General features: G+C 42.4%; 1 protein-coding gene across 1 annotated transcript; it reads right to left on the reverse strand.

The window, feature by feature from the left end:
• Positions 1 to 7444: 7444 nt before the first annotated feature.
• Positions 7445 to 10300, reverse strand: foxl1 (forkhead box L1). Its single transcript, XM_066685398.1, has one exon. The coding sequence runs from the start codon at positions 10214 to 10216 to the stop codon at positions 9314 to 9316; it is 903 nt and encodes a 300-aa protein (XP_066541495.1). The 5' UTR covers positions 10217 to 10300; the 3' UTR covers positions 7445 to 9313.

Here is a 10300-nt window from a genome sequence, read left to right on the forward strand (position 1 = left end):
TTGCAGTGTAATGTACAGTACATATGCATTGCTACAGTTCTGAGACTGAGACGAGCGCTTAAGTCTGTGGATGAGCTTCCACAGAGTGGACATGTGCAGCCTGTAAGAGAGATAGACAGATAAAAGGCAAAGTAAAAGCCCCAGAGTGCATGGGTGGCCACACTTGTAGATAAACATGATGCAACCAGGGTGTCACAGTTGCCTCAAGGCCAATGACCCAATGTCTTTGTATTCGGGGTGGGGGGGATGGGTCAAAAAGCCCTTCAGCAAACAGATCTCTAAACCAAACTCAGCAACAGCTGCACTATGGATAACCAGTGTCTTCACCAACACAATATGCACTCTCATTTACACCATGATAAACGCTGGATGGGTATGTTTAAGTCCTGCGTTAAGCTGATGGTGATCCCTTTGCTACAGAGACACATTCTGAGAGCTGCTCGTCCAGCAGCTGTTATACGCTCTTGACTTTTCTGGCCTGTGTGAGCTCTCCAAAGGTGGCCATTTCCATTCCAGCTGCTGCATAATCCACTAAGATACTGGTTATTTGTGTAAGAGTTTGTTTGGCCCCATGCAACAACACTTGAAAGTTTATTTCTAAATAGTTCTCTGTTACATGCTGGACATTTATATTTTCACGGTCTGATCCAAGCAGGGCCATTACTTTGTATGGCCATATGTGTGAGCTGAACGAATATTTATTGTGCTAACCTCATGTTACAGCTTTCCCGTCAAGAAATCTTAAAAGGTATGTAAACATTCAATCTGCAGTCAGTCCGCTGTGACAAAAGGGCTTTTCAATATATGCATTTGCCTTCTTAAGGAGATTATTTAAGGGTAAGAATACAGGACTCATAATAATATAGCTACAGAATTGTTTTATATATATATATATATAAAATGGCCTGGTGAATTAAAAAAGACACGGTGCAAACAATTAAGCAAGGAATCTGGCAGTATTTGTGCTTGGTGTATGACAATAACGGGCAGAGCCTTATCCACCACCACGCATCTTCCTGTGAATACTGCTCTGCACAAATCAGTCATCACACACCAGACACACACACAGAAACACCCCAAAATATAAATAAAAGCTCTCCCCAACATGTACAACCACTAAACACAGCACAAACCCCTAAAATAACCCCCTAAACTGTAAACAGGGGGAGCCACAGTGCATGCTGGGAGCTCCCCTGGGATTCCCAGCACTGCCCGGCCTCTGGTAACCATTACTATATTTATTTATTTATTTATACACCTACATATATAAACAGTACTGGTGAAAAGTTTTAGGCACCTGTGAAAATGAGATTTAAAAAGCCATTTATCTGAGCAGTAAGGGTTTATTTGCAATATATATATATATATATATATATATATATATATGGGTTGATTTTTATCCCCTCCCCTCCTGCTGTATTATTTGCTGCCTTATCAAAACCATACAATCATGGAGAGAACATCTGGAACTTCTTAAAAGAAAATGTACATTTACTGTATTTGTTTTTGTATTTATTTCAATTACTTATCATATCATCATGTAAGCACCAGTATTGAGAATATAAATTATTTTAAATAATAATATTAATAATGATTTTAGGTGGCTAAGGCTTTTGCACACTACTGTACATATAAAGACACACACACACACACACTGATCAGTCAGGTTAACCAGTATTACATTTTCATCAGTTTGTGCTCTTCTTTGTTCTAACAGGGGATGGATGGACACAAGACCTCTGTGGATTTTTACAGACCTCCTGTTTCTGTTTCTCAAAGATGAAATCTTAACTTTTTTGTCTTCTTTTTCAAATGGGGCAGTTGTAGTGCTCAGCTAGGTGTTTTCTCTACGTCATTTCCTGTTTCTCTACATCACTTCATCTGGTTTGAATTATGGTTTTGTCTTGAGTTTTTCCCCTTCACTGCACAAGTGAATTTATAGTTCATCAAAAATATCCCCTGAAAAATGAAAAACATTTATGACTGGAAATTAAATAAGTAAAAGGTGCTTCATGATTTATTGTGCACACTATAGTATATTTTGAATAATTCGACATATTCTAGCTTTTTAGAAACTTGAATATTAAAGCAAGAAAGCATATTTAAGTTTAAATCAGTGCTGTGGTAAAAATCGTCCTCTGATTCGTGACACAGAACAGGAGGGATTAGTTGACGCAGAAACAAATACATACGTATATCAGTCCATACATATATTACATATAAAGTCACATGACCGTGTGTGTCCCTCAGAGAAGTTTATCTGCATGCGTTGGTACAGTGTTCTCCTGATGCAGATAATGATGTATAAAACTATGTGCCAGGAAGCATAAGTTGATTAGCAGAAAGCGTTCCTCACAGCCATGCCATCAATCTTCATCACAGCTCCACCCTCCCACTGCAGAGAGCTCGTATTTGGACAAGTGAGCTCCGTTTATGTAGAGAGTGAAAATATATAACAAACAGCAAGATTAAAACCCTTTTGAAGGCCGTTCTTTTAAACGGTGTGATTTAATGCTGAGCAGAGCTGTGATTGCACACCAGATGAGGGTGATGACACTTCAAGCATCCGGCCTCATTGCTCTCCCTCTGTGACTGGCCCAGTGCTATCTATCAGGCCCAGTCCAAGCAGACCTGTTAAATGAAGAGATCTGAGGGTTGTAGACGTCTGGCTTGTGTAATTTTCTGGCTCTGATAGTTATATTTTTGCCTTGAGACACAATAAGGAAAATGTGTATTTGTATGTTTAGTCATAATTAAAAACATGACATGAAGGAAGATCACTTCTCTGCAGAAATACAGAGGAAACTGCAACTCCAGCAGGTCCAGAGGATGTTCACTGTTACATAAGAAATGTCACATCATGTTCAAAATTCAAGAAATGTAGATGCAAACACAACACCACTTGAGAGCTCAATGTGCTTCAAGGAGAACACTAACTACCCAGATCTATCGTAAGTTAAGAGATGCATGTGCTGCTTAGGAGTGTGTTAGTGATGAGAGGAGAAGGAGGACCATCCTGCTCAGCCAAAGAGTAAGGTCAGCTGAGCTCTCTATGTTTCTCCAGGAACACCTGGGATCAAATCAGTGATCTCCAATGATACAGAACAAGTACATTAACCTGTCCCCACCAATATCCAGTGATTATTGATTTGTCCCCACCAATAATTTGATCCTCTTCAAAATAAACAAAAAAAAATGGTCTGTCAATGTCTCATTAGTCTAGAGGTGCAGAAAGGGTTAAATCAGGTTCTGTACTCGAGTCCTACCTTCATGTAACGCATATGGCCAGTGTGATTGTCTGTGCCTTTCCCTTCTGTCACGTGAGTCTTTGTAGTTTGTAGTTAGCAGCGCCACAACTGGAAGGAAAACTTTCCAGTCATAAGCGAGGCTTACTGTGCAAGACTCAGGTGCATCGTGGGTGACACATGGGTGTCAAAAGCAAGTGAGGATGGCAGCAAAAAAAGAAGGTGGCTATATTTCAAAGAAACGTGTAAGTCACTTAAAGCCAAATTCGCTAATGAAATGAGCCCGTCATAATAACAGCATGCTAATATCATTCATTCATTATCTGTAACCGCTTATCCAATTCAGGGTCACAGTGGGTCCAGAGCCTACCTGGAATCATTGGGCGCAAGGCAGGAATACACCCTGGAGGGGGCGCCAGTCCTTCACAGGGTGACACACACACATTCACTCACACCTATGGACACGTTTAAGTCGCCAATCCACCTACCAATGTGTGTTTTTGGACTGTGGGAGGAAACCGGAGCACCTGGAGGAAACCCACGCGGACACGGGGAGAACACACCAACTCCTCACAGACAGTCACCCGGAGCGGGAATCGAACCCACAATCTCCAGGCCTCTGGAGCTGTGTGACTGCGACACTACCTGCTGCGCCACCGTGCTGCCCTGCTAATATCATATGTAGCTATAAATAACACAGCAAACTGCCAATTGTCAGTTCTCTTACATTATAAATATATATTAAAAATAAATAAATAAATAAAAGGCAAGCTATTGGGAGGTGGGGGTGTGTGTGAGGAGGGTGGGGTGGGCATGCAGATTCAAATGTCCCCACCAATGTCAAGAGCAAATCTACGCCATTGTATCAGACTGTTAAGAGCAGTCTCTCCTCTCTGTGGACAGAGCCCCGTTTGAACCAGAGAGCTGAGGACAGAGATTGTTCGTTCCTGAAGTCAGTTTTGACAAACTCTTTATCTCTCATAAGTGGCCGTTGGTCAGTTTGACACACCAGTCACTCACGGTGAGAGGCAGATTTCAGTTGGGTATCCTATGTGTCTCTGCCCTTCTTCACGGGCTCATGACTCTAGATGTGAGGGGAGTAGGAGCTGGAGATGAGATAATGGGCAGGGTGTGTTCAACAGAGACTTAGACTTGTGTTTATGCTCTGTGTTATCACAACATCCAGATACATCCAATCACACACATAGGTACAGTCAAGCTAATCAAGCTACTTTTTCCAAATTTCTATTTGAGTCTCTACTGAAAAGACACAGAACTAACAAAGGCCTTTGTTTTTGGGTTTTTTTTTCTTTTCTTTTCTTTTTTTTAGATTAAGTTAAGGTCAATGGTTCTTTTCTAAAAAAAAAAAAAAAAAAAACTAAAAAAAAACATTATTTATCTTTAGAATACAGCAATACCATTGCCTCAGAAATCCTCAGTGGTGCACTCTCTGTTAGCAGCTCTTTGAGCAGAAACAACAGGAACCTCACGCTTGTATTTGACGTTTCTCACACTAAACCACTTGTGGTTCTGAGCACAGAAAGAGCGAGAGCGCTCTGTTTCTCATCAAAATAAATGAGAACAAGGGGACGACCCTCTCCGAGACTTAACCGTGGATCTTGTACAGTTTAAACACTTACGAGGATCATCTTTCCCTTTCGTGTTTATTTTAATATGAAGCTGCAGAAAGAGTGAACCCAAACTGAAAATGTTGTTTCTCCAGTTCTCCCCTATAATCTGTGGCCCATCAACTTTGAGTTGTTGAGAAAACATTTGCTGAGTGCAATATTGCATTTGTGGAAAGTAAAGGAAGGCTGAGGCATGGCTCAGAAAGCCCTTTTCCTGTGGCTGTATAAAGCTGCGTCCACTCATAAAACAGCAATGTTATTGATTAGACTCCATTCTGTTTGCTTTGCTGGACCTGTTTGATGAAGAGGGAGATTTCTGTGTAATCTAAAATCTGAGACACAGATATAATCCTAGCAGAGAAGCCACACAGAAAGGTGGATACAACCTTTGTCCAAATGTTTTGAGACACTCATTGTAATTAGTGAATTTTGCTACTTTATTTGCAGCTGTTTTGACACAGATTTTCAATTATTCATGCACAGTTTGTATAATCTTCAGAAAAGATGCATGAGGCTAAGGTCAAGATACTCAATGCTAAGAGTTAGCAAGAGGAGTGTACAACTGCCCAGGTTTGGGTGGGACTTTTATACCTAAAACTAATACCCACCATTTCAGAAGACATTTTGGATGTGGCCAGATGGTGAAGATAATCCACATTCAGTTTAATCCAGTTTTGACTGTATTTTTATAATAATTTAATAAATTAATTTAGTTGTTGGCCAGTCTAGAAGCTTAATATTTTCAGTAGTTTCTTCTTGGTTCAAGTACAGCCACTATTTTAATACAAAGTTCACACTTGTGTAATAAAGTAAAACGGGTGCATAGGCTTTTGCTGTGGAAAACCCATTCCAAGAAAGACCAGATAAGAGCACTGTGGCCTAGAAACAGTGGTGCTTCTGGACTTTTGGCAAAATGTCCTGCCCGCATGTTTATATGAGTGCCAGATTTAGCGTTTTCCCAAAGTAGTAATGGACACTCAGTTCCACCTTAAAGTTAAAGCCATTGAGTTTAGTTTCATGGCAGTTTAAGATCATTAGAATTTATGCCATAAAAAGAAACCCTTTAAATTCCGTTGACAACCCGTGGTTTTAACTGAGTTGGTAAATACAACTCATTGAAGTGTCATTCACAGGATGGTACAGATTGACTGTGATTCCAAGACCATTCCTACTTGCTTAAAGACAATGATAAAGGCAGTTGATCCAGCACCTACCTGGTATCACTGAACAGAAGGCAAGGACACACCCTGGACCAGTTCATCCCAAGGCATCACAACAGAGGCCACCATATTGTGTCACCAGGTTTTTACATTAGCCTTGAATGGACAAAGCAAACATTGGCTCTGGAGACTCTGCCTAATGAGTTTTTACATAGCTGCAGTATGGAAAGAGAGAGGTATTCAGTTGTTTGTAATCTACAACCTTACCACTAGAGGCCCCTAAATCTTACACACTGAACCTTTAATGGATTCATTGGATCATTAAGCTTCTTAGTCCTACAACTGCTTCTTCATGTAACTAAAGGTCTGTGTCTTGCACGTACAGTTCTCATAAACTGTATAAAATCTTTACATCATGTGGAAGATTCATGTTGGTTCTTCACACATTCTTATTCATTGTAAGGTTCTTCTGGGAACTTCTATAGAAGTGGCTCTTCTTTAGTGTCACCCCAAAGGGAACAACACACCTTTCTAATTAAGCGTGTCCAATGAAATCAGGCTCAGTCATTAACTCAGGTCCCTGTTTATTAGACTTGAGAAGTCAAGAGCAATTTGTACGATTTGTAGTCGAGGGTTTAGGGTGTAAATGTGGACTTCAAGTCCTAATGAACTGAAATGACCATAATTTTCCTTTCATTACGGTCTTATGGGACTGTCCTGGAGGACTTTGGAGTGGGCTTAGTGGCCTGGGCCTAGAGAGCAACAGCGTCACACTGCACCATCTAAGGAGCCCATCTGTGAGGAGGAGGAGGACAGATGAGAGCCGCAGATTGAGAGACGCTGCCCCCCCCCCACCCCCTCCTCTCTAAACCTTTGGGGTGGATGTCGTTCTATTTACACTTCTGACCAAAAGAATCCTATACACAGGAAATGCTTGTGAATGTGAGTTCCCCTTGCTCAAACGTGGGGAAGTTTATTTATTTCCATGAGCATTCCTGATTCGCACTCTCTGAGGCTGCAGTGTGAGGCCACTGCTCTCAGTGAGAATCATGGCTATATATAGAGGCAGTGAACATGGCGGGTAACTGGGGGCTGCTTCCTCACTTTGAGATTAGACTTTGTCCTAAAGATAAAGTTCATTAGACCTTGGGGTCTCTTTGAAAATCATTTCAGCTCTAAAAGTTTGGAGCATTTTTAGTTATTTTGGACTATTTTGGAAACCCGACACTGGACCCAGGGCAACTTCAGGTCAAGGGCAACTCATTTTAGGTCAGAACTGTGACCAAACTATCTTTTATTGCTGTACAATGTCAAACAAGTTTCTCCAAAACAACCACTTTTGAAAAACTTTTTTCGTTTTTATTGCGACAAATTACATTCAATTACTGAGTAATTAACAAGTAGAGAATTTATGAATTCAACCTCTCCTCAAAAAGGAATTAAATGAATTGCTGAGCTGTGCACATGAAGCTAATGCCATCAAGTCTATTAACAAGTGTGTGTTTTATTGTTAATAAAACCCTGCAGCACTGGGCTGTGGAGTGGTCAAAATGCATTTTCTGGAGTGATGGAGCACCGTCCACTAACTATAATAACAAAGACATCCCCTCAACAGTCACACTGTGCACCTTTTCAGACATAGCCATGAGACCCGTTCTCAAGGGTCTGGTTCTGTCCTTCTCCAAAACAAGCGAAAACATAAAGAATCCTTTTCCAGGTGTTAACACAGAGATCTGTTTGCTTGTGTGAAAACCAGTTTATTTGTAAAGTACGCATTGTTTAAAGCAGTTGTGTTTGCATCCCAGTCTTTCATCCCTTAACTTGTTATGGTTTTTTTATTGTCCAAAAATGTTAACAGCTGTTTTCATCCATGAGGTACTTAAAGAGAGCAGAGGAGAGGAGAGAGGAGAGAAGCGACGGCATTATACAATTTGTAATTTGTCTTGTATTCCTATTACAAGCACAGAAAAAAGCATAATAAACCCATAGTTCAAATAAACATTTACATTTACACAGCAACATCCGCAAGGGCTTGCGTCGGCGGCTCTCCACTGGTCATTCATCAACACAGTCACTGCTGTCTGACAGCCATCAGGCCACCCAGGCTGAGTGAGCCACGGCCTTATAATAATATTCATAATACTAATGCAATATAATAACAATAATAGGCAAGATTTTAAAAACAGACAGGCTTTTTCAAGCATTTCTGTGTGCTCGTCAAAATATTAATATTACAGAATCCCTTCTGGTTTTTATAATAAATCTCTAGACTAAACGTAAGTTCAAATGCCAACTTAATTCTGAGGCTGCAATAAGAGGTGGATTCAGAGATTTGGAGCCATCAAGACAGGACAGATATTTGGTAATAAAGTACTAAGCTGATTATAACGCTAACTGACACTGTGAATTGTCCTCTTATTCCCTTTAACTGCAGCCAGGGCCATTATAAACAAGGCAGAGTGGGTGGGAATGTGGGAAGTCCATTTTATTCCATTTGTCTTATATTTGAGTACCTTACAGAGACGTTTTATTGACAGTACTTCCTTTAGCTCATTTAATAATATAGAGAAGGTTCCCTCTCAAGAAAAGCGTATTGAACTGTCATTAATAGAGGACATCTTCAGCGCCTTGGACATGTGGATGTTTCCTTTTAAAAGTAAAGCTGCGTATTGGACTTTTCTTTAATATAAAAATAAAAAATAAAAGTTGAATAATGAAACAGCACAAATTATTCTCTTTTTCTAGTTAATGTTATTGAAATTAGGTCACATTTAAAGATAATTTAAGGCACACATCTGGGACACTTCTGTACCATTGAAGACACTGAAATGAACAAATTGTACCACAGACTACAGAGAGACAGCAGACATCAACACTCTTAAAGAAGGTTCCATTAAGGCCAAGTCTTTTAAAGATGAGTGTAAGGAATACTTTAACCCTCTAAAAACTGCCGCTTAGAAGATCCTTCAGATGTTCTTCTGATTGTTGTACTCTCTGAACATTTGAGCCCCACCAAAACGCTTTAAGTGCTTTATTAAAGGTTCTTGGAAGAACCCATATGCCTTTAAAGGGTTCTTGAATCATTAGAGGTTTCTGTAAAATAATACTTAATGATCCCTGTGGAACCCAGCTTTCACACAGTGGATATGTTCTCGTTTACACTAGGCGTTAATATTCACACAGTCATATCTCATCTGGGCAATAAGCAAGTGTTCTATGAAGTGTCCTCTACCTGATGTTCCCTATCACCTGAGTCCAGCCTGTGAATGTCTGTGTCGCTTCAGTATAGTTTCACTGCAGCCTCCTCACTGTGGGGCCACGTCACTCTCGCGTACGAGCGCAACGGCTCGAGCACGAGCGGCGGCGGCGGTTGATGTAACGGTGGCGCGCAAACACCCTCCGAGCGCGTGCACCCACAGCTCCGCTGGACTTTGCGCGCTAAGATGCTCTCAATGCTGAACGCCTTAGCTCTGTCCGTGGCTTTCCGAGGCTCGTGCGCGCTCCCGGCCTGCGGGGCGCGCTCACGTGCAGCGGGACTCCCTTGCTCTGTCTTTGGACTTTCCAGAACACTAAGGTTTGCGTGAGCGATGGAGCTGCTGGAGCGCGCGTCCGACGGGAGCGTGCCCCGGCCAGGGTCACTGTCGTGGGAAACTAGTTTGGGAATCTCCTCGCCCTCCTTTTCTCTGCTCTCCCACTTGGCGTCCGCCGCGAGACCCTCTTTCTCTTTCTTCTCCATGGGTCCCTGGCCTCGGGCCCTTTTCGGAGCCTTGTCGTGGCCCTTCTTCCTCTTCCTCCGTCGGTAGTTGCCGTTCTCGAACATGTCCATGCATTGGGGGTCGAGGGTCCAGTAGCTGCCTTTGCCCGGGCGCCCCTTCTCGCGCGGCACTTTGACGAAGCAGTCGTTGAGGCTGAGGTTGTGGCGGATGCTGTTCTGCCAGCCCTGTTTGTTGTCATGGTAGAAGGGGAAGTTGTCCATGATGAACTGGTAGATGCCGCTGAGCGTGGCGCGCTCCCCGGGAGCGCTCCTGATGGCCATGGCAATCAAGGCAATGTAGCTGTAAGGCGGCTTCTGCGGCGGCTCCGCGCGACGTACGAGCGCAGGGAACACGCCGCCGTACACGCACACAAGCGGCGCGCCGCCGAGACTAAGCTCCAGCGCGGACCGCTGCTGGTACAGACTCATGACCCGCCGCTCCGACACAGCGCGAGCCTCAAGCCCGTAGAGGAGGCGCTCGCCGCTCCGCCAGATTTCTGTCTTATGTTGACT

This window comes from Hoplias malabaricus, chromosome 11 (assembly GCF_029633855.1).
Source record: "Hoplias malabaricus isolate fHopMal1 chromosome 11, fHopMal1.hap1, whole genome shotgun sequence".
In the NCBI taxonomy this organism is placed as follows: Eukaryota; Metazoa; Chordata; class Actinopteri; order Characiformes; family Erythrinidae; genus Hoplias; species Hoplias malabaricus.

Coding starts and splice junctions, on each gene's coding strand:
- foxl1 (XM_066685398.1), bottom strand. CDS start 10,216: ATGAGTCTGTACCAGCAGCGGTCCGCGCTGGAGCTTAGTCTCGGCGGC.